Genomic DNA, 25389 nt, shown 5'->3' on the forward strand with positions numbered 1-25389 from the left:
TTAGTAATGAAAATTGTTATGATACTGTTATTGTACTGTATTCTGTATAGAACATGTTGTGCTACTGTTATGCTAATGTATTCTGTAGGAAAAAATGTTATTCTTCTGTATTCTTTGTGAAGTATTTTATGTAACCATGTTTGAAACTATGTTACTGTATTCTGTGTAAAATGTTATGATATTCTGTATGAAATATGTAATGCTATTTTGTGCTTTATGAGAGTTAAGATACTGTATTTTGTTTGTATTGTTCCTCTAAGTTCTGCCAGATATGTGGAAGTAGGCATTTAACATTCTGTTCAAAGTTCTTCAAACTGTATGGAGAAAGGCTTTTGATGTTCTTTACCAAGGCATTTGGAGGAAGAAATTCGTTTTTTTCCTCCTTGTTCTGTTACATCTCCTCTATGTAAAGAAGAGAAGATAAATGAAAATGAAACAAAAAGATTTATTGTCCCCAATAGGGGGGGTGGTGGTGTGGTCAAGACTATTGGCCCGGGAATAAAACAACACAGCAACTTTGTGAACTGTGAATTTGTATTTAAAGTCATTGAGTAAGGTATTTGGACTTCTCCGATATCTTTTCTTCTTCTCGTAAGGAATATATATGCTACTTAACTCTGTTTTGAAAATTTCATGCTACTCTGTTCTGTATGAAAAGTGTTTTTCTACTGTATTCTGTATAAAAAAGTGTGATGCTAATGTATTCTGTATTTCGAATGTTATGCTACTTTGATCTGTAGGAAAAATATTATTGCACTGTATGAAATATTTTCTGGAACTTTATCCGATGAATGAAATTGTTATGCTACTCTGTTGTGTATGAAATATGTTATGCTACTTTATTCTTTAGATATAACCTTCTCCTGTTTTCTGTATGAAAAGTGTTATGCAATTGTATTTTAATGTAAAATGTTTTGCCACTATGTTCTCTATTGAGACTGTTATGCTATTTTTTTCTGTATGGTCAATTTAATTCTACTGCATTCTTTATGAAAAGGCTATGCTACTGTATTTTGTGTAAATGTTAGGCTTTTTTTCTAAATCAAAATAGTGATGGTCTTGTTTCAGTAATGAAAATTGCTATGATACTGTTATTTTAATGTATTCTGTATGGAAAATGTGCTACTGTTTTACGCTAATGTATTCAGTAGGAACAAATTTTATTCTTCTGTATTCTGTGTGAAGTATTTTATGTAACCATGTTTGAAACTATGTTACTGTATTCTGTGTAAAGTGTTATTATATTCTGTATGAAATGTGTAATGCTATTTTGTGCTTTATGAGAGTTAAAATACTGTATTCAGTATGAACAGTGTTATGCTAATGTATTCTGTGTGAAAAGTTATGCGAATGTATTCTGTATGAATCAGCATTTCACCTGAAAGTTGATGTTTAGCATGTCCTTCCAGATATGTTAAAGCGTTTGTTTGAATGTCCATTTAAAAATCTACCAATGGATGCATTTGTCATTCTGCTCCAAGTTCTTTAAACTGGATGACGGGAAGCGTTTGGAATTCTCCCTCTAGTGTTTTTAAATATTTGGAGGGAGGCAGATGGCAATCACCTCCAAGTCCCGCCAGATATGTGGAAGTAGGCATTTAGCATTCTGTTCAAAGTTCTTCAAACTGTACGGAAAAAGGCTTTTGATGTTCTTCACCAAGGCATTTGGCGGAAGAAATTTGTTTTTTTCCTCCATGTTCTGTTACATCTCCTCAATGTAAAGAAGAGAAGATAAATGAAAATGAAACAAAAAAAAAAATATTGTCCCCAATAGGGGGGGTGGTGGTGTGGTCAAGACTATTGGCCCGGGAATCAAACAACACATCAACTTTGTGAACTGTGAATGTGTTTTTAAAGTCATTGAGTGAGGCATTTGGACTGCTCCGATATCTTTTCTTCTTCTCGTAAGGAAAATGTATGCTACTTTAATCTGTTTTGAAAATTTAATGCTACTCTGTTCTGTATGAAAAGTGTTTTTCTACTGTATTCTGTATGAATAGGTATGCTACTGTGTTGTGTATTGAAAATTTAATTCTACTCGGTTCTGTATCAAAATGTATGCTGCTGTGTTCTGTATGAAAACTCCTATGATATTGAATTCTCTATGAAAAAAGTTCACGTTATTGTTTTTGCTACTACAGTGAGTCCAAGAAGTATTTGATCCCTTGCTGATTTTCTTTGTTTGCCCACTAATAAAGACACTATCCTTCTGCACTTTTAATGGTAGATATATTCTAACATGGAGAGACAGAATATCAAGACAAAAATCCAGAATATAATTTTAAAGAATATATTTTAATTAATTTGTATTTCAATGAGGAAAATAAGTATTTGATCCCTCTTGCCAAACACACTCAATACTTAGTGGCAAAGCCTTTGTTTGCAAGCACAGCGGTGAGACGTTTGTTGTAGTTAACCACAAGTTTAGCACACACACCAGGGGGAATTTTGGCCCACTCTTCTTTGCAGATCCTCTCTAAATCATGAAGGTTGGTGGGCCCATTTTCAGATCCCTGGCAGAGGGGAGGAGGTTGTCCCTCAGGATTGTGCGGTACATGGCTCCATCCATCTTCCCAGTGATGCGGTGAAGTAGCCCTGTACCCTTGGCAGAGAAACACCCCCAAAACATTATGCTTCCACCTCCATGCTTGACGGTGGGCACAGTGTTCTTGGGGTCATAGGCAGCATTTTTCTTCCTCCACACATGGCGGGTGGAGTTGAGGCCAAAAAGTTCAATTTTGGTCTCGTCTGACCACAAAACCTTCTCCCAATAACTTGGTTCATCTTTCAAATGATCATTGGCATACTTGAGGCGCGCCTCCACATGTGCTCTCTTCAGCAGGGGTACCTTTCGGGCACTGCAGGATGTGAATCCATTGTTGCGCAAAGTGTTGCCAATTGTTTCCTTGCAAACTGTGGTCCCAGCTGCCTTCAGGTCATTTGCTAACTCCTGCCGAGTGGTTGCAGGACGATTTCTGACTGTTCTCAGCATCATTGCCACCCCACGAGGCGAAATCTTCTTTGGAGCACCGGGCCGAGGTCTGTTGATTGTCATGTTATACTCTTTAAACTTTCTGATAATTGCACCAATAGTTGTTACTTTCACATCCAACACCTTACTAATCTTTTTGTAGCCCATTCCAGCTTTGTGAAGGTCAACAATTCTGACTCTGAGGTCCTGTGACAGCTCTTTGGTTTTACCCATGTTGGAGACTTGAAATCTGTGTGATCTGTCTGATTCTGTGGACAGGTGTTTTTCACACAAGTGATTAGTGAGAACAGGTGGCTTCAGGTCAGGTAACAAGTTGATTGGGAGTGTCTAACTGGTCTGTAAAAGCCAGAACTGCTAATGAATACTAAGGGATCAAATACTTATTTCACTCCATGAAATACAAATCAATTAATATATATTCCTTAGATTTATTTTCTGGATTTTCTTTTTAATATTCTGTCTCTCCATGTAAGAATACATCTACCATTAAAAGTATAGAATGATCATGTCTTTATTAGTGGGCCAACGAAGAAAATCAGCAAGGGATCAAATACTTCTTGGACTCACTGTATATTCTGAACTGAAAATGTCATGCTACTTTTTTTCTGAATGTAAAATTTGATTCTACTATATTCTGATTGAAGGTGTTATGCTAATGTATTCTGTATTTAGAATGTTATGACACTTTGATCTGTATGAAATACGTTATGCTACTTTATTCTGTAGGGATAACCTTCTCCTGTTTTCTGTATGAAGTGTTATGCAATTATATTTTAATGTAAAATGTTTTGTCCACTATGTTCTCTATTGAGACTGTTATGCTATTTTATGGATGAAATTGTTATGCTACTTTATTGTGTATGAAATATATTATGCTACTTTATCCTATAGGGATAACCTTCTCCTGTTTTCTGTATGAAAAGTGCTATGCAATTGTATTTTAATGTAAAATGTTTTGCTACTATATTCAGTATTGAAACTGTTATGTTATTTATTTCTGTATGGTAAATTTAATTCTACTGTATTCTGTTTGAAAAGTCTATGCTACTTTATTTTGTGTAAATGTTAGGCTTTTTTTCTGAATCAAAATAATCATGGTCGTGTTTTAGTAAGGAAAATTGTTATGATACTGTTATTGTACTGTATTCTGTGTAGAACGTGTTGGGCTACTGTGTTATGCTAATGTATTCAGTAGAAAAAAATTTTATTCTTCTGTATTCTGTGTGAAGTATTTTATGTAACCATGTTTGAAACGATGTTACTGTATTCTGTGTAAAGTGTTATTATATTCTGTATGAAACGTGTAATGCTATTTTGTGCTTTATGAGAGTTAAGATACTGTATTTTGTATGTATTGTTCCTCCAAGTTCTGCCAGATATGTGGAAGTAGGCATTTAGCATTCTGTTCAAAGTTCTTCAAACTGTATGGAGAAATGCTTTTGATGTTCTTCACCAAGGCATTTGGAGGAAGAAATTCGTTTTTTTCCTCCATGTTCTGTTACATCTCCTCAATGTAAAGAAGAGAAGATAAATGAAAATGAAACACAAAAAAATTATTGTCCCCAATAGGGGGGGTGGTGGTGTGGTCAAGACTATTGGCCCGGGAATAAAACAACACAGCAACTTTGTGAACTGTGAATGTGTTTTTAAAGTCATTGAGTGAGGCATTTGGACTTCTCCGATATCTTTTCTTCTTCTCATAAGGAAAATGAATGCTGCTGTATTCTGTTTTAAAATTTTAATGCTACTCTGTTCTGTATGAAAATTGTTTTCTACTGTATTCTGTATGAATAGGTATGTTACTGTGTTGTGTATTGAAAATTTAATTCTACTCGGTTCTGTATCAAAATTTATGCTGCTGTGTTCTGTATGAAAAAGTGCCATGATATTTTATTCTCTATGAAAAAGTTTATGCTATTGAATTTGCTACTATTTTCTGAACTGAAAATGTTATGCTACTTTTTTTCTGAATGTAAAATTTGATTCTACTGTATTCTGAATGAAAGTGTTATGCTATTGTATTTTGTATTTAGAATGTTATGCGACTTTGATCTGTATAAAATATGTTTTGCTACTTTATTCTGTAGGAAAAATATTATTCAACTGTATGAATTATTTTTTGTAACTTTATCCGATGTATGAAATTGTTATTGTACTCTATTGTCTATGAAATATGTTATGCTACTTTATTCTGTAGGGTTAACCTTCTCCTGTTTCCTGTATGAAAAGTTTTATGCTATTGTATCTTAATGTAAAATATTTTTCCACTATATTCTGTATTGAAACTGTTATGCTATTTTATTCTGTATTGTAAATTTAATTCTATTGGATTCTGTTTGAAAAGTCTATGCTACTGTATTTTGTGTAAATGTTTGGCATTTGTTTTCTATGTCAAAATAATCGTGGTCTTCTTTTACTAATGAAAATTGTTATGATACTGTTATTTTAATGTATTCTGTACGGAACATGTTGTGCTGCTGTGTTATGCTAATGTATTCCGTAGGAAAAAATGTTATTCTACTGTATTCTGTGTGATTTATTTTATGTAACCATGTTTGAAGCTATGCTATTGTATTCTGTGTGAATTGATATGATATTCTTTATGAAATGTGTAATGTTTTTTTTTTGCTTTATGAGAGTTAAGATACTGTATTCTGTATGAAAAGTGTTTTGCTAATGCATTCTTTATAAAAAGGTATTCGGGTGTATTCTGTATGAATCAGCCTTTCATCTGAAAGTTGACATTTAGCATTTACTTCCAGATATATTAAAGTGTTTGTTTGAAGATCTAAAAATCTACCAATGGATGCATTTGTCATTGTCCTCCAAGTTCTTTAAACTGGATGACGGGAGGCGTTTGGAATTCTCCCTCTAGTGTTTTTAAATATTTGGAGGGAGGCAGATGGCAATCTCCTCCAAGTCCTGCCAGATATGTGGAAGAAGGCATTTAGCATTCTGTTCAAAGTTCTTCAAACTGTATGGAGAAAGGCTTTTGGTGTTCTTCACCAAGGCATTTGGAGGAAGAAATTCGTTTTTTCCTCCATGTTCTGTTACATCTCCTCTATGTAAAGAAGAGTAGGTAAATGAAAATGAAACACACAAAAAAATTATTGTCCCCAATACGGGGGGTTGGGGGGGGGGGTGGTGGTGGTGTGGTCAAGACTATTGGCCCGGGAATAAAACAACACAGCAACTTTGTGAACTGTGAATGTGTTTTTAAAGTCATTGATTGAGGTATTTGGCCTTCTCCGATATCTTTTACCCTTCTTGTGTGGAAAATATATGCTACTATTTTCTGTTTTGAAAATTTAATGCTACTCGGTTCTGTATGAAAATGTATGCTACTGTGTTCTGTATGAAAAGTGCTATAATATTGTATTCTCTATGAAAAAGTTTATTCTATTGTATTTGCTATTATATTCTAAATTGAAAATGTTATGCTACTTTTTTCTTAATGTAAAATTTTATTCCACTGTTTTCTGAATGAAAGTGTTATGCTAATGCATTCTGTATGTGTAATGTTATGCTACTTTGATCTGTATGAAAATGTTTTGGTACTTTATTCTGTAGGAAAAATATTATTGTACTGTATGAGATATTTTCTGTAACTTTATCCGATGAATGAAATTTGTATGCTACTTTAATCTGAATGAAATATGTTATGCTACTTTATTCTGTAGGGATAACCTTCTCCTGTTTTCTGTATGAAAAGTGTTATGCTATTGTATTTGAATGTTAAATATTTTTCTACTATATTCTGTATTGAAACTGTTATGCTATTTTATTCTGTATGGTAAATTTAATTCTACTGGATTCTGTTTGAAAAGGCTATGCTACTGTATTATTACTGAAAATTGTTGATACTGTAATTTTACTGTATTCTGTATAGACCATGTTGCACTACTGTGTCATGTATTCTGTAGGAAAAAATGATATTCAACTGTATTCTCTGTGACCTATTTTATGTAACCATGTTTGAAACTATGCTACTGTATTCTGTGTGTGTGATGATATTCTGTTTTTTTTTTTGTTTGTTTGTTTGTTTTTTGCTTTATTAGAGTTAAGATCTCCTCCGATTTCTTTTAGCTGTTTGATGGGAGACATTTGACATTGATCCATGAATGGGGAACAAGGAGCTGCTTAACCCATACACACATGGACCCCTTGGTTAATGAAAGAAAAATCCACAATGGTCACAGAAATTACTTGAATCTGACGAAAGAAATAATAAAAATTCATTGAAAATGAACATACAAAAGTCAATCATTGGTTTTCAACCATGCTTCAACAGAATTCTTAAAAAATTTACGTATGTAACAGGCGTGGGCAGAAATGATGGTACCCTTAACTTACTATTTTGTTGCACAACCTTTTGAGGCAATCATTCCATTAAAACGATTCCTGTAACGGTCAATGAGACTTCTGCACCTCTCAGTAGGTATTTTCACCCACTCCTCATGTGCAAACTGCTCCAGTTGTCTCAGGTTTGAAGGGTGCCTTTTCCATGTTTCAGCTCCTTCCAAAGATGCTCAATAGGCCACTTTAGTATAGTCCAGTGTCTCTTAGCCATTCTTGGGTGTTTTTAGTTGTGTTGTGAGTCATTAGCCTATTGCAAGATCCATGACCTGCGACTGAGACCAAGCTTTCTGATACTGTGCAGCACATTTCTCCCTAGAATCCATTGATAGTCTTGAGATTTCATTTGACCTGCACAGATTCAAGACACCCGGTGCCAGATTCAGCAAAACAGCCCCAGAACATTACAGAGCCTTCTCCATGTTTCACAGTAGGGGTGTGTTCTTTTCTTGATATGCTTCATTTTTCCGTCTGTGAACATAGAGCTGATGTACCTTGGCAAAAAAGTTCCATTTGTCCATAGGACATTCTCCCAGAAGCCTTGGGGCAAATTTCAGTCTGGCTTGTTTATGAGTTGTTTTCAACAGTGGTGTCCTCCTGGTCGTCTCCTATGAAGTCCACTTTGGCTCAAATAACGATGGATGGTGCGATCGGACACTGCTGTTCGTTGAGCTTGAAGTTCACCTTTAATCTGTTTAGAAGTTTTTCTGGGCTCTTTTGTTACCATTCATATTATCCATCTCTTTGATTTGTCATCAATTTTCCTCCTGTGGCCACATCCAGGAAGGTTGGCTACAGTCCCATGGATCTTAAATTTCTGAATATGTGCAACTGTAGTCACAGGAACATCAAGCTGCTTGGAAATGGTCTTATAACCTTTACCTTTAACATGTCCATACTTTTCTTTCTAATCTCCTGAGACAACTCTTTCCTTTGCTTTCTCTGGTCCATGTTGAGTGTGGTATAATGTCACCAAACAGCACAGTGACTACCTGTAACCCTATATATAGGCCCACTGACTGATTACAAGATTGTAGACACCTGTGATGTTAATTAGTGGACACACCTTGATTTAACATGTCCCTTTGGTCACATTATTTTTTAGGGTACCATCATTTTTGTCCAGGCCTGTTTTACTTTTTAAAATAATTCCATTGAAGCATGGTTCAAAAATCAATGTCAGCTTTTCATTTGTTTATCTTCATAGATTTTTTATTTATTATTACTTTTGTCAGTTATTTCTCTGACCATTGTGGGTTTTTCTTTCATTAACCGAGGGGTACCAACAACTTTTTGTCCATGTGTGGGAGTGGGAGAGTCTGGCACAGTAGCCATGGGCTCGTCCTTGGGCCATCATAGTTCTGGGTCCATTTCAGATGGAGGGGGGAGTGGGGTTCACATATTTGTGAACATAAAATAGAGGGTATAGAGGGAGGCATTTGGATGGATCTACCAATTTCTTCTTATTCTGTAGAGGGGGGCATTGGCATTTTCCTCCAAGCTCTTTCCACTGTATGGAAAAGGGCATTTCCCCTCCAATAGAGTTCAGTACATTGTATGTGGATTATGGTAATATGAATTTATACAGCTGTTCAACAGTGTATGTAAAGTGGGGAGCGTGGCATTCTATTACTTGCACATTCAGGTGTCCAAGGTATCCTTGTTCAGAAATCCTGAATCAGCTCCCAGCTGAAGTTTTTTTAACTGTATGGAGGAAGTAATTTGACTGGTAGAACACAATCTGGTGGATTACTGAACACTTAAATCAGTTTCCAGTTTTGAGCAAAGTTATTTAAACCTTATGGAGAGAAGCATTCAGCATTCTCCCACAAGCTCTTTTAGCTGTATGAAGGGAGGCATTTGCCATTCTTTGCAATGGTTTTTAACTGCATGGGGCCCCTAATATGCTTTTTTTCTAAATGTGCTAAGAGGGTATGTGAATCCAGACAAAGCATTCACAGATGCTACACAGATATGAAATGAACACTAATGCCAGGTGTAAACAGCCTCACACATAACTCAATTGAGAGAAATATTAAACTTTATTTTAATTAAATTACACATTGATGGACTTATACAAACAGGCAAGTCTGAAGTGTTTAATTTGGGCTAGACAGTTTAAATTTGAATGCTATAGAACAAGCTTTGTCCAAAATATATGCAATGGTCATACCATCTCTTATCTGATGAACCACTGTCTCAAGAACCTACCACTGAAGATTTTAATGGACATGCAAAATATGTCCCTGAGAACAGCAGTGCTATGTCAGATTAGAGGTCAAAGTGCATTTTGTGATCAGGAAGTGCTGTGCGAGACTGAGAGGAACTGCTCCATGTTTGCTTGGACTATATTTGGTCCCTATTGTAGAAACTAGCGGCAAGATCTGCCTGGATGCTAAAGCTCCAAGCATCTGTTCTCTAGCGTTATCTATCTAGCCACAGTGAGCCTGGCGGAACACAGTGCCTGGCCCAGGTAGTTGGATGCACGACATTCATATATTCCAGAGTCCTCTGGCTGGATGTGAACCAAAGTAAGGGAGCACAAGCCATCCTCCTTGTACTGCATCTGTACACGCTCAGTTTCTTCTAGTGGCTCGTCGTCAAGCAGCCACACCACCTCTGGGTCAGGGTAACCTGCAGGCAAGATGGACATTTATACAGAGCCAGGTTGTGAATTCAAACTCACTCAGTGGGAATTCTTACACATGTACGCTTAGGTTGTGTTTGACAAAGCAATGCAGGCACATGTTATGTGTTATCACGTTTGCATGATGTCTTCAAGTGATACCCTTTTTTTTTTTAATCAAAAGTAAGTATCAAAATCACAAGTATTTACACAAGTATCACAAGTATCTCTCAAATAGCAATCTTGTAAAAAAAAAAAAAAAAAAAAAAGCCTCACACATACTAGTCAAAATTAAATTAAGCCTATGTGGGCTTCTTAACATGACTAGGGAGGAGTGTCCATCAACCATTTATGTATTATTACTACTACCACCACCAAAATAAAATAAATATACACCAACAAAAGGGACATTAGAACCACCTGCCTTACATGCTGTTGCCCCCCCCCCCCCAAACAGCTCCATCCACAAGACTTTTCAAGGACGCAAGAATTGAAACTGGAGAATAGAGTCTGGTTTCCTTTACTTTTGACAGTAGACAGGAGTTAGCTTGGGGAGACTGAACAGTCTGCATGTACGCAGACCCATACACAGAATGGTGCATTGCTTCATTCCCTTTAATGACAAACCTTAGGCATCAAACATGACCACTGTCTAAGCACTCGCCACTGCTGACCAGGAGAACATAAAGACGACAGGGTTTGGCTTGTCAAAGTCCCTTAAGTCTTGACATCTGACCATGAGCATATAGCCCCAACCATGACATGCGACAATGTTATTTGCTTCCAAGAGTGGCAATATGTGGTGTTTATTTTGGTACCTACCTTGTATGGTGCAGGCCAAGTATACAGTGGCACCACAGGGCTCGGTGAGGTCATGCAGAGTCTGGGGGAAACAAGGCTGACACCTCAGCTGCTGATCCAGAGATAAAACGGCTTGCTCTGCCTCTTTTCCCAGGCCGGTATCTGAAAGGCAGAGGAAGAGGGATCAGCAGTAGCATATTATAGGTATTCAGTTTTGCGTGCACTTGTCTTACCACTCATAGAGCTGGTAGGGGACTCAGACCCATCCGATCTATGTGAGAGGTGAGCCATCCTCTTCAGTGCCAGCACAGCTTTACCAGTTTTCTATAACATAACAGATATAACCACTGTGTAAATCCCATCCAGTGTTCTACACCTTACACTCGAGGTCTGAAGGACAGAAAGTAAGCAATTCCTTGGACTAAACAGGATTTTAAATAGGCTTATGTTTGGAGTGCATGAGTAGAGACAGCTAATTGAGGGAATCCAACACAATCAAAGATACAAACTTTCAGCATTGTGAGAGAAAACTATTTACACCCTGAAATTTACTAGTCACTTTTCAAACAATTAATCCAATATTTAAAAAAAGGGGGTTTCCAGCACGTATCTGAAGAGACAAAACCAACCCCTGTGGTGATCCTGGGGTGGTAATCCCGTGGGGTGGGGTAGGGTTGGGGGGGGCTACTTAAAGAGCCAGAGATTAAGACGTACCTGCCATCTCTGCCTGGCCAGGAAACGCCTCATCTTGTCCTTGTTCAGAGTTTTTGTGACTTGTCTAGTGGAGGAAGAGGAGGCCATCCATGAATGGGCCAACGCCTGCTCACAAGACATTCTGGCCCTGTGTACGTTAAAAGAAGAGGGTCAATCATAGATACAGCCACTGACCTAATACATAACGACAGCAGGGTACCCTCAAACTAAAAATGCATGTCTATACAAATCTATAAATTTGAGTTCATCTTACTGAATCATCTTGCTTGTAAGTATTATGAACTGCTCAAGTAATACTTTCATATCATAATGTTCTGGTTGTAAACCAAAGAGTTCAGCTAAGGAATTCTTTCCTCATGGTATCAGTAGAAACAGCCATCGGCACAGAGTTGCACAGGAAATCACCACTATGGTTCTTCAGGAAGTTCTAGATACATCAATTACTGAGAACTCAAGTAGCAGCCTAAGGCCAGAAACATACTCCATGCAAGTACACAAACATAAATGCCAAAGCTCTACAAACATCTCATGTGTTCATACATCACTGTGGTGGTCAAAACACTCAGAACTCAGGGGAGATTAAGAACAAATCAAAATAAAAACTCTTCTGCCATGACAGTTGATGGAAAAGCATGCCAAAGGTACAAGACAACTTGGCTGTCGCCAGCACTCAGAATGCAGCTTTTGATTGCGTTGCTTTTAGAAATGCGTTGACATTTTTGAATGCAACTGCACGTATTTGAAGCATCTGCGTTTGTATCCTTGCGTGAAGTAGGTTTCGGGCCCAACAATGCCGGTCAGTTTGATGTCCAGCAATGTCAAACAAACCTCTTCTCTTTTTTCAGCAACTTGCAAATAAAGTCTTTGGCTTCGTCTGTGATGTCATCAAACTCTGGGTCAAACTCCCAGGACGCAGCAGTGACGAGAGCTAGAGTCTCTGCATCATTGCTTCCCTGAAATGGCGACTCCCCACTCAGTCTGAGAGAGACAGAGAAAAAAGATGAATACCTACATTTAAATCTCAAACCTAAATTTTAAGGATAGCTTTCGCTATTTTATCACTTTTTTAAATAAAATTTTGAACCTTAAATGTATTCTCTCATTGTGTTGCAATATTATGATAAATGGATTTTTACTCTGACTTCCACTAAAATGTTTTTCCTTCACCTTCAGTTTTAAAAAAAATGGAGGCTCTGAATAAAGAACTAATTTCTCCATACAAAAACTAATGTATAAAAATACAATAATAAAATCTGAAAAAGTGCAAAAATTTAACATATTGAAAGTTCTAGAATACAATTTTACTCTACTGACCTCAAATATAACTGGTGCTTTGGCACCCCCCGGTTTACATTTAACAAGGAGAGTCCGGTGATGTGCTCATCGCAGAAAACTGACAAACTAGCTTTCACTAGTTGTCTGGTAAATAAAACACTGTAAACTAACAGTTCTGGGGACATGGCAGAGAGGGCCCATTGTAATTTTTGATCACTTCAATTATCAGTCCAAGTTTTATTTACAGTTTAGTTTACAGTACTTACAAGATGTAACAGATGACTCCAATGCTCCACATGTCAGTCGCCAGATCCACTGGCTCATAACTGATCACCTCCGGAGCCACAAACTCTGGTGTCCCATGAAACACCATAAGAGGCTTTCCTTGTTCTGTGGGAACCAGAAAGCACTAAGTCTTTCATTTACATTTACTTACAGGTGGGTACCAATGACTTGCAACTAAAATGCAAGCCTACTTTAAGGAACTGTTAGATATGCAGGTCAAATCTGACATACTGCATTGTGAACAGTAACAAACACTACAAAATCAAACTTTTCCTGGAGTCCAAGCCTAATTATTTTAATTGAATTATTTTATTGGTCTCTTACCCCAGATGCAGTCGATTAATCTAGAAATGTTTATCAGGAGGACTTGCTAGGCTAATGCTTCTGACAAACCACCAATCTTATCTTTAGATATTTAAACGATTACCTATTTTATTCAGTAATGTCATTATTTGCTTCAGTTAAAAAGCTAGGCAGATTTTATTTTTGTGCTTGCTCACCTGACTGGATGCTTCATTAAACATAAATAAATAAATAAATAAATAAATAAATAAATAAATGTGTTTGTTGGTATTCATAAGTAACTTATAAACATAAAATAAAAGAATAGAAAAGTGGTGTGCCATATCTATATAAAAGGTCAAAGAGACCAGTAACCAAAAGCCAAAGGCCATTTCAGTCCCATAGGGAAACAAACAAAAACAAAAAAACAACTCCATATGTGATATGAAAAATCTCCAAAACATCAACATACTCTGCATATATAGAGGGTTCTCAAAAAGCTCCCAATGGGCTGGTCGGTTCCCAAATTGACCGTCCAGCCCATTCCTGTTTACTTTTCCTATGAATTCTTTCATCTGTGTAGATAAAACAGAATTGATACTGATGGTTTCCTGTATTGAACTTCCATGAACATTTTTAAACCAGAGGCAATGTTCAACACCCACCTGTTGTGGAACAGTGACATGTCAGCACCCAAATATCAATAGAAAAAAAAAAAAGAACTTTTTGAAAACTTTTAAAAAGCAACTTGTGTGCTTCCACAAAGAGATGAAAGGATTGTTCAGCCATGCATTGGTAACAGCCAATTTTCAGCCCAAATATGCAATCGGCAACATTTCTCTAATTTCGTCCATCTCTACTTCCACACTGAATAGTTACTCACCCAGTTTTCTGGCCAGGCCAAAGTCAATGATCTTAATGAGCGTGCCTGTTGAGTTGATGCAGACTATGTTCTCTGGTTTGAGATCAAGGTGAACAACACCTTTGCGATGAATGTACTGGACCCCCTCTAGGATCTGCCGCATGTACTGCATGCTGTTGGGCTCTGTATGCTCAAAGTTTTCATCCACGATGCGTTCAAACAGCTCACCACCTGCAACACTGCAGAACAGAGACCATGAACGCACCTCAACTGCAGTACACAACAACTTTTGCTAAGACTGAGAAAATCTGAACTTTTGATTGGTTTCCTTTGACCCACATAATGGAAAGATCAATTTTCAAATGTTTTGTTATGTGAGGTCACAAAAAACAACATTTCTACAGCAGTTTAGCTCCACCAGTCACACTAAAGTGATGAAGTGTCTCCTTTCAAACCTCTTTGTCTATGATGCACAAAACGGGATAGTCAATGAAAACTTGCATACACTATATGTCCAAATCCTTCTGAATACACCAGCAGCATTCAGCTGCTTTAAGCTCATCAAGTCCCTGTAGAGAAGTATTTTCAATAGAGTGGGACTCTCTGGAGCAGCATTAAGCTGTGGAGCAGTGCAACTGTGTTCTCTAGAAAGATGATGCTCCATTGAATATTTTTAAATAGTTACCCTCTTAACTTTTGTGTCACTCTGATGCAGTGAAAAGTAATGTTTTATGATAGGGTAGTGAGCTCCAGCTAATAATTCTGAACTCCTTCCAGCCAATCCCTGACTGAGAGAAACAAATCAGGCTTGGTCACTGCAGAGCTAATTTCAATATAAGTGTAGATTTCAAAAGAGCTTTAAAATGTTGTACTTAACAGCCATCAGTGGATATGCACACTGTACAAAAACTGATCATAAAATTATAAAGAAAAAGAAAAACAAATGAGCAGGTGTCCCAATATTTTTGTCTGAATAGGGCATGTAATTCTGAGGGATGAACAGGGGTTAAAGAATGTAAAAATGGTTTCTGACCATTTCTTCCTGACAATTTGGGGGTAGTGAAAAACCCACACAAACAGTGGACCTGAAAAGGAAAACATTATAATGGGACCACATCCTGCTTAGTGTTGTGGCTCTGCAAGGTTTCTTCTGAACGTTCCACTTCAAAACATTTAGCAGTGAATGAAAGATGGCTGAATGCTACACAAACCTCAAAGACACCTGAGCTGTACTATGGTAAAACCTAAAAATCTGTATTTAAAAAAGGACCAGTCCCATTTAACAAAACCTTCATAATCAATACAAGCAGTCAAGAAAGAGGACTGTTCAGACATACTATTCCATGATCATGGCGATCTCAGAGCGGCTGTCATAAGCCCCCAGACACTGCACCAGCTTAGGGTGGTGCAACTGCTTAATCAGCTCGATCTCTTTCCGTGCAGCTTCTTTGTCTTTGGATAGGGGGGCACGGTAGAACTTCCCAGCACACACTTTGCCAGTGTCCTTATGGGTCAGTCTGAACACCTGTCCAAACTTCCCTCTGTGTATTGAATGAACATGTTAAGATAAATGACTAAAAGTCCAACATTACCAACAAAAAAATCATATTCCATTAAGGTATATCACGGTTCTTCAAGTCTGGTGCTGGATGGTGTCTGACTTAGCCTGAGCAGGAAAACTATAAAGTCATCCTGTACACCAGCCGTACAGAACTAGATCTGAAGATGCCTGGCACATGTTAAAGTTATGGACTTTTTTTTTTTCTTATTTATATTTTTTAAAAAGGTAACATGCGACCCTGTACCTAGCCTGTACCTATCCTAAGTCAAATACTTACACTCCTAATTTTTCATGGATGTTGTAGTGATCTTTGACCTTGTGTGTGGTGTCAATGACAACTTCCACATTTGACACAGTCTCCTCTTGTGGCTCTCCTGTTAAACAATTTAACCGGTAAATTAATCCACATTGAAAGAACCTTGCCAAGCCTATTTAACTCCACTTTAAGGCATGATACGACTACACAAAATTCACTGCTTTTATAAACACCTACCTTATATCTTCACTCATTGGTCATTTTTACAGGTATCCTACCATATAGCTGACTTTTGTAGATGTACATTCACTGACTGTAGTAGTCTATAGTCGATAATAGTCTATAGTCGATTGGCAGCGAAAAGGTGCATTTACCCTATAGTTATCATGGAACGTCAATGTTATGTTCTGCTTGGACGTAAAAGCATGAAAATCAAGGAACAGTTGACCAAAATGGACAGCAACTACCAGAGGCTGGCGTAGTGCCATGTACATTCACTGACTGTAGCCTACATGCTGCTTGCAATGTGACATCACCAGTCCTTTATCAATGGAAGGACACCACCATAGGACCACCACTGACCAGATGTTAATTGGGCATTTTTAAACACTCACTGGCAGCTCTATCAGGCACACTAACGTGTTTGTACATGTTGTAGGCGTACTAGTCATGACTTGCGAGATGATCTTCTATACGCAAATAATCTGGCCAGATTAAACACCCATCTTCAATGGTGGTCACTTTTTACCCTTGGACAGGGATACTAAATTGAGAGATGCAAAGGCATACTCAAGGTTGGACCTGCTAAAATCCACTGGAAGTCAGTTACCTCAGTACACCCAGAGCTGAATGAACAGAGCTCTACCTGCAGTTTCCATCTTGATGCAGTCCGACTCTTCGCTGGGGTCACTTACTCCTATGGCATTGCAGGCCCGTATACGGAACCGGTATTCGCCCTGGGGGTGAAGGCCTGAACAGACCTTGTAGGTGGTGTCCTTACAGTTGGTGGTGAGCTCCGTCCAAGCTCCGGGGTCTGACTGACCAAGGTTTTGCATTTCAACCACGTAGTTTGTGACAGCTGAGCCGCCGTCGTAGCACGGCCCACACCAGGACAGAACTAAAGAACTAGGGGTCAACTGGGACACGAACGGACACGAAGCTGGGCGATCAGGTTGATCTGAAGAAAGGGAAGAACAGGATGGTTTAGTAAACCTGATTTTACCTTGGTGGGAGACACACTTTATAATCATTAAAAGAAATAATAATACATTGTCCCTTTACTTTATTAAAATTGATCTGGTCAGGTTACTCCAGTCTCTTGAGTTCCTGTCTATTTAAGTACACGCTCATATGGCATGATCATTTCTGCTACAGATTGAACACTGGGATTGAGGCAGGGGTGGAGTATATAGTCTATTGGCAGGGAAAAGGTGCATTTACCCTATAGTTATCATGGAACGTCAATGTTATGTTCTGCTTGGACGTAAAAGCATGAAAATCAAGGAACAGTTGACCAAAATGGACAGCAACTACCAGAGGCTGGTGTAGTGCCAACATGGCAGGCTTTATATAGTTATTAGTATTAAAGACAATAATAGATCCTAAATGTTACAATGTTAAAAGTGTGAATTCTACAGAGCATGACGGACGTTCTCTCACCTCTGATACTGAGAATGATCGTGTGCTGAGCTGTGCCTCGTCGATTTCGCACAAACAATGAGTAGCTTCCTTCATCCACAGGAAGCACCTTAGAGATGGTCAAAATGCTGCCATTACTGCTGCTCTCTATTCTGGTGTGCTCCCCATCTACCACATGCTGGAAGGAGAGACAAAGAGGTAGCCCAGAGGAAAGACACGGTCAAGTACTGGCCTGTAGTGGTGCAATTACAGAAGAGCTCATTCTGTGAATATCTGTGAAGGTTGCTGCTTACTTTGAGATCTACATTCATAAACCATCATTACAGCTTATACATACAAGTAAACCTGCTTCTTATTTCCCAGAATTTCCTATAATTATATGTTCATTTGATAAAAATTAAAGTCTTCCAGTTTACTTCATGTTGCAACATGCTTGTGCCATCCAAAACCACTTACAGACGCAATACAAAAAAAAACAGCAGCAACAAGTAATCCAGACCTTTTTTCTGTTGTGGATCCAACAGGAAGCCGTAGGTCCCAAACTGCTAAAGGAGCAGTGCAGTCGAGCGCTTTCCCCCACTCGGACCTGCACCTTCTCTGGGGGATCCAGGAACTCTACCAGGGAACCTAACACAGCCAGAGAGACTGGTCATTTCATGTCAAATCACGGAAGCTTGTCAGCTCCCTGTGCAGGATTACGGAGCCAGTCCAGGACTAGTACAGAACAAATTACATACTATGGGCACATTTTATGTCTTCTTAAAAGCTGCCAGTGTTGGCTAAGCTCATTAGCAAATAGACTTATAAAAATAATGAGATGTTATTTGTTAGCCATTTGCTTATTTAGCCAACTTGGCCACATAATAATAAAATAAAATAAGAGTTTTGACCACTCCTCCTCTTCCTCACGGGCCTGACTAGTATTATGCAAGCCACCAAAACAACTCAGTCCTCAATTCCCCCGAACATGCCATGTGGTATTCGGCACCATGATGTGATGGCAAATTCTTTAAGTCCTATACATTGCGAGGTAGGGCTGCTAAAGTGTTTAAAAAAAACACAACAGAGAATAAAAGTAGAGGTTTTTACTTTTCGATGACCACAAAGCATATTGCTTACATTAACCACCTGGAAGGAGTTCTGCTTTTCACAGCACATATACATTACGAGTAATGATGTTCAGCCAGTAACTTAACATACAAAAGTTTAAGACTTCTTGTTTCAGCATATCCCACAAGAAAATAGCACACGCATACCTGGCCATTCATTTTAATGTGAGCCCAAACAGGACTCATCAGACCAGATGACCTCATTCTATTGTTCCAAGGTCCAGATCCTATGCTTGCATGTCCATTGTAGGCATTGTAGGCCCTTCTGTAACAATCATCAATTTTTCTCTGCCATAGTGGCTCTTCAGGTTTTGTTGTTTGTTTGTTTGTTTGTCTTAAACCAACTGTTCAGCTATTATTGGACAAAGCTGAGCTTGACCACCACCTTAGTCAAACTGAGATCAATTGTATATTATAATTGTATATTGTAATTGTTTTTTTTGTTTACACATTTTTACTAAGGGTGTAATGACCGCTATTTCTTTGACTCAACTATGATCTTACAAGATTAGGGAAGTCAAGTGCAACAGGGGACATTGTAAAATACCAAACCCAGGATTTGAACCTTTAACAAAACAGCTTATTTGGTTGTGAAAAAGTGATACAATTTTGTGTCATTTAAAATTGCTAGTTCAGCAAAATCAACAGGATGACCCAAAACCAAGCTACAGGAATAAACCACCACTGAAAAAGCCTGACAAGGTTTCAATTTACAATCTAATTTGAGAATTTTTGTTTGTTTGTTTTTTTGCCATCCAGTAAAACACCATGGTGAAATCAAGAAAGCCAAGCAGAATTTAAGCTGGCCAAAAATGCAATTCTCAAGAAAATGAGTCAGTACCAAACACACTTACCTGTGCTACTGTAATCTCTTCTCTTGAGAGTGGTTGCTGGAGGAGGACACACACAAACCAAACAGGTGAGAAAGACAAAGCAGATAAATATGGACACAAAGGGGAGGGGCTAAAACAGGCATGTGACTAGGTAGGAAGCGTTAATGGCTAGGGATGGCTAATTGCTAAATTGAAAGGCTTTGTTGATTGTAGGCCCATAGTTTTCTAATCCTGTAGTCCACCTGCACGGCAGAGGTTAGTGTTTCTAGTGTAACAACCCTAATTCAAAACAAGTAGGGCTTGATCATTAACTGATTGAGTAACATTAGCAAAACTGGGCCGTGTTAAGAGGGCCTGGGGCCTGCCGGACAAGCAGCTGTTCTTCTTGAATTGCTCATCTCTTTGCAAAAATCCTTGGTACTAGATTACTTTTCATCATGTAAACATATTAGCAATACGTTTACATGATTTACAAGATTACATGGAAGGAAACGCAGCAGCATTAGACAGTCCCTGTACTAGACATATGATTATGTGCATTAAGGACAACATTTTGTGCATGCGTACCACATGAGTCTTCTTAGGAGCTTCCAGTGTTATCTAGGCTAATTAGCAAATATATATTCATAACAATGAGTTACTAAAGAAGCATCTGGTTAGCTAACTTGGCCACATCTTGGTTGTGGGTGGTTTAATAGATGATGGTGTCAGTTTAATTGCTTATGCATAGGTATAACCCCTGAGACTGTCCCAAAGTTCATACTTGGGACATAAGTTTTCCAGAGTGTTCCAGATGCGATCCAATTCTCAAACATGCAAAATTAGTCCCCTCTATATTTACTTAGAATTTAAATTCATGGATCTTTGTAAATTAGATTTAATTTAATTGCATAATTACCTAAAAGCAGTTTACAAATGTTTTATCCATTTAATGTCTTTTTGGTCAGTGAATGGCTACATCATATCTGCATGGTTTACTTGTTGTTGAATACTTGCAGTGCAGACATAATGTGCAAACTTTCACAATTTGGGTTGGTCCAGTTGAGAATAGGGGGTGGGGTGGATAGTGGGTTTGGGTGGGATTCTTTTGTTGTTGTTGTTGACATTTTTAAAATGATCTCAGTATTACTAAAAATAACTTCACACAAAATTAAACAGTATTGGCTCAATATGTGCTCAGTTTTATGAGGTCCTAGTTATTACTTGCCATAAGTGCTATTACAGAGCAATGTTTAACAGAAACATTTAAATTTACTATGAACATTCAAGGTTTTGTAGGAATACAGATACTTTTACGATTGTAAATAAAACTCAATCAACAGAACCACACTCATTTTGCACTTGCATCAACATTGTGACTTTAATCAGGATTTAGCCTTAATTTTACAGTTATTTTATTTAAGAATAGTCTGATTTCTGATCGTGTTTAGTTTAATGACTAAGTCTTCTTATATACCTTTTATGTTAATCAGTAGTCACATTTATCTGGGGTTGTTTCGAGAGAAACGAGAGGCTGGTGTGGCAAGTGTGGTATGAGAGTGTGAGATTAGAACAAATTGTGTGAGATCTCAAGGACAGTGTGTATCAGTTGGCATCCCTGATGTTTGTAGTCTTAGATATAGCATATTATCGCTGTCCAATTGCGATAAACATGTATCTTCAAAATGGTGACTTTAGAAGAGAGGAAAAAATTGTTCTGAACTCTTATTTTATGTAATTTAGAGCATTTCTATTGGCTCATTCATCAGAGATATATGTTTTTCATTGGACAGCAGCGATATGCAAACTTTAGTTTTTCTTTGATTTCGTCCCTCATGGACACTTGCTCATAAATCAGGCCTGACCTTTGCAAGATGTCATCAGGGTCCTGTTTAGGGAAATCTGCTAATAGCTTTCTGTATGGAAATAGAGATTAAACAAACATGCTTTTGCTAAGTGTGTTTGTCTGGAGGCTGAAGAACCTACACATCCTGAGTTCTCAAATGACATACTATTCAGAACACAGCAAAATACAACGGATGGGGGATGGGAATACATCACAGTATTTTGTTTTTTACTGCTGCCTCAATGCTAGTAGTAGATGTTCTTCTGAGATGTTAGCGAGCATAGTCCGAGCAATGTGTGAAAATGCAGTGTCAAACACTGACACTTTTCATTAACAGGTTTATTGTTATAGCTCTGACAGAAGCTGAATGCAGAGCTAAAAGTCAGTCAGCCCCTGTACCACTTGTGCACTTTAGTCAAATTGTGATAATGTTCTTTAATTCTCCAATATCGAACATATCAAACTTCATGTTTTTTAATACAGCCAGGTTTTCCAATGGAAATTAGTCTGGCTCATATGACATTAAACTAGGGTTGGGCAATATGACGCTATTTTGTTGTATCATGGTGAATTTTGTTTTCATGATATACCATATGTGTTCTAAGTGTATCGAGGATATCATCAGTGCTTTTCGATACAAACAGTGTAATGAGTCTGGGTTAAGTGGGTGATGTGCAGCAGATTTTGAATAAATGAGTATCTGAATTGTATTTTTTAAGAATCTGAGGCTACTGATGCATTTTGTCTGTGATCGTGTATATAGCAGTTAATGTTGTGTATTGTAAAAATGTCTTGATATATCATGATAGAATATTCTTACCATATCACCCACCTCTATATTGAACACATTGTGTAATTTGGCATGCTATCTCAAATTCGTTTGCTAATTGGCAGATATTTTTTTCCATATTTCTTGAAATAAGTAAATGTCTGAGCATTAAACCATTAAATCTGTAAACCAACAAACCTGCCTACAGAATGACTCAGTTGACTTGGTCTGAAAGATCTAGAAACCAGTTGAATAATCTGATCATATTTTTACACTCCTTATATCTCCTAATGAGAAATTGTAGCAATGTTGGGTAGATTTAGGATGTCTTGATATATCATGTTTTGCTGTGCATTCATCAGCAGTCAGTAGGTAGTACTTTCTACTACTGTCCACTGCTGCTGTAATATCTCTGTTGTCTTGTATTTATGTTTTGTCTTTGTCTTGCATAATATTGAGTGATGCACTGTAAGACCTGTAGAAAAGCCTTTTGTTACACCGTACATTCAACTGTGTGTACAATAACAAACTCACTAAATTGAATTGAATGAAAGGAAGTCAGGTGTTCTTTAAATGAATGCACTGTATGTAAAATGTGGATCTATGAAAAGACTCTTCGGTTTTTTAGTGCTGAACCCCGTAGGGTTTCAGGGAGCAACAATGCATTGTGTAGCAAGGCATGAGTGGCTTCCAAAGCATTCTGGCATCAATATCCAAATATAATGTACCAATATCTAATGAATATCTGAATATCTGGGCTACTAACCTGCCAGTGTACAGTTAGAGACTGTAGCCTAGACTGTAGAGTTTTTTCTGGTTTGACTGCACTTCCTACACTAGTATCCGGAACCACACAACCATGAGTGTCACTGACTGACACTGAAACAGGGTAGAGGATTGTTTATATATATATATATATATATATATATTATAATTCTGCAGCAACAGATTATCTTCAGTCTGTAATTGTACACCTGTATGGTGGAGCGCTAAGGAAAGTGGGGTTCATAGAATGGCCAAAGAGTGATAGTACAAGGTAGGTGTTCCTAACAAAGCATTCCAATCCATACATTACTATACCATCAGATTTTCAGAAAAATATGTTTTACATATGAAACTAACATCAATCAGTCTTTCTATATGACTGTACTTGACTATTATGTGTAACAATAATTGATGGCTGTTCATTGTGCTTCAGTGTATGCAATGCTGGCTTTTTGAACTATGCTACTCCTTGGACTCCCCACCCAAAATTAGTGTATTAAATAAATGTGGACAGACCTTTACCTTTGTCCAGATCTGTCTTTTTGTCATCGTCCTGCAGTGCTGGAACTGATGCCGTCCCGTTCTGCGTCACCCCTGTATTGTCTGTTGCCGTGTGGAGGCCTGCTGATGGTTTCAACTCCAGGTTAATCTTGGACACGTTCTTCTGTCTGCTTCCTTCATTAGCCATCTTAATCGAATCCGTTAAGTTCCACAGGTTAAATAGCCGGGTTTATAAAGCAATGTGTAGAGTTCTGCTGTTTAAGTGTTCTGCTGTCCTTTCATTTTCAGTCTAGATGTTTTTAAGCCAAGCTCTCAATGATGTGACCACAGATTTCTCACACTCCCCCAGACCCCACGGCAGGAAACAAAAACCACTGTCCGCTCTGAATAAGCAAGAGAGTGTGTGTGTGTGAGAGAGAGAGAGAGAGAGAGAGAGAGGGAGAGAGAGGCATATTCAAGTTCCCCAAACACACCCTCTGCTCTCACTGGGCAGGAAACAGAGGCCATTGGTTCATTACCAGAAGGCAGAGAAGCCAGTCCACCTGCATCACTTTAATCATGTACAAAACAGGCTATAAGACTGCAGTAGAAAGTCATGATATCCTGTATTGTGTAAGGCTAGACTGGTCTGACCGGTTGTCCATAATAATAACACGGGTAATTATTTCCATATTTGTGTGTGTGTTGCATTTTTAGAGTAAACATCCCTATGTTTGGGATGGGCACCCAATGGCCACTTTTAATGTTTGGTAGCAACTAGTTGCACACTGTAAAGTGCAAAATCCTAAACCTTGTCAACATATGTTATATTTTTCATTATTGTTGTCGTTATTGTTCAGTATTTCGTTATTTCATGTTTGTTGTTTGTTTATTGGAAGATTAATTAACTTACAAGTGGTAATCATGAACTTTTTGTTCATGTCTTCTACCGGGAGATACACTGTGGATAATGTTGCTTGTTTTAAGAAATTAACTTTCAATAGAATAAGAAAAAATTTGCTAAATTGAACTTAGAGATCAGTTATAGCTAACAGCTTAGAGATCAGTTAAAGCCAAGAGCTTAGAGATCAGTTATAGCTAACAGCTTAGAGATCAGTTAAAGCCAAGAGCTTAGAGATCAGTTATAGCTAACAGCTTAGAGATCTGTTATAGCTAACAGCTTAGAGATCAGTTAAAGCCAACATCTTAGAGATCAGTTATAGCCAACATCTAAGGGCTGCTTTGGTGAGAAAAACTTGATTGTTGAGAAATGTGACTACTTTGATTTCATTACAATATCCAGAACTGAAAGTGAAGCTACACAAGAGTTTTATATGCAAGGTTGATGAAGGTAAAATGGGACTGTTTTGCCTTACAGCACCCTGCACATACCTCTCCATCATGAATGGATAAAAAAAAAAATCAGTTTGGGGCCAAAATCTTATCTCACAGTTGTAATTGTGCATCTGTAGGCAATGCATCGGTAGAAACTTAATGTAACAATTCCTGATGTTGCTTTTCAGGGCTTTTAACTCTTCATTCGTATCTATCATCAGCCCTATAAACAATTCTGGCATCAAATCTAGAACTCAGCTGTAAGTCATTTAATTATGCAGACAATTAAAAAATTGGTTAAATTCTTTTTAAATAAACATGTAATATTTTACAGCAGTCTCAAAATTTGGATAAATTTGCACTCCTGGGATTTTTTTGTTTTTCATTTAAAAAATAAACTGTTCCTCACACCTCAAAGACGTCTAGCAGAGGTACGTTATCTACTCATATACTGAGAGGATCTAGGTTGGCCTTAAAAGCTCCACTGCAGGGCTGTGTTTAACTCAGTACTTTTGTTTGTAACTGATTTTTTTACTGTTATCTTCCAGTAGCTCCCACTGAAGCTGTTGTTTTGTTTTCAAGGCATTCCAACAAGACATTCCAACATACGGGAAAAGCACAGACT

At 37.8% G+C, this 25389-nt stretch overlaps 1 protein-coding gene across 3 annotated transcripts; it reads right to left on the reverse strand.

Annotated features, from left to right (window-relative positions):
• Window positions 1-9443: 9443 nt before the first annotated feature.
• LOC140555638 (myosin light chain kinase, smooth muscle-like) lies at window positions 9444-23829 on the reverse strand. Of its 3 annotated transcripts, none has more exons than XM_072678921.1 (14): window positions 23472-23829; window positions 19612-19647; window positions 18148-18275; window positions 17670-17826; window positions 16876-17187; window positions 16032-16128; window positions 15531-15734; window positions 14215-14432; window positions 13031-13154; window positions 12318-12467; window positions 11490-11616; window positions 11009-11099; window positions 10797-10937; window positions 9444-9982 (listed from the first exon to the last, which is right to left on the reverse strand). In XM_072678921.1, exons 1-14 carry the CDS (start codon window positions 23635-23637, stop codon window positions 9777-9779), a joined length of 2157 nt encoding a protein of 718 aa, XP_072535022.1. In that variant the 5' UTR covers window positions 23638-23829; the 3' UTR covers window positions 9444-9776. The 3 variants fall into 3 exon arrangements, with proteins under 3 accessions (XP_072535022.1, XP_072535021.1, XP_072535023.1); XM_072678920.1 differs by having other exon boundaries at window positions 23466-23829; XM_072678922.1 differs by lacking the exon at window positions 9444-9982 and having other exon boundaries at window positions 10861-11099; window positions 23466-23829.
• Window positions 23830-25389: the final 1560 nt, after the last annotated feature.

Source organism: Salminus brasiliensis, chromosome 5 (genome assembly GCF_030463535.1).
Source record: "Salminus brasiliensis chromosome 5, fSalBra1.hap2, whole genome shotgun sequence".
Classification (NCBI taxonomy): domain Eukaryota; kingdom Metazoa; phylum Chordata; class Actinopteri; order Characiformes; family Bryconidae; genus Salminus; species Salminus brasiliensis.

Coding starts and splice junctions, on each gene's coding strand:
- LOC140555638 (XM_072678920.1), bottom strand. CDS start 23,637: ATGGCTAATGAAGGAAGCAGACAGAAGAACGTGTCCAAGATTAACCTG. Junction 14,433..15,530: donor ATCGCCATGATCATGGAATA/GTATGTCTGAAC, acceptor TCTGTTCTGCAG/TGTTGCAGGTGGTGAGCTGT. Junction 11,617..12,317: donor TTGCTGAAAAAAGAGAAGAG/GTTTGTTTGACA, acceptor TAACGTACACAG/GGCCAGAATGTCTTGTGAGC.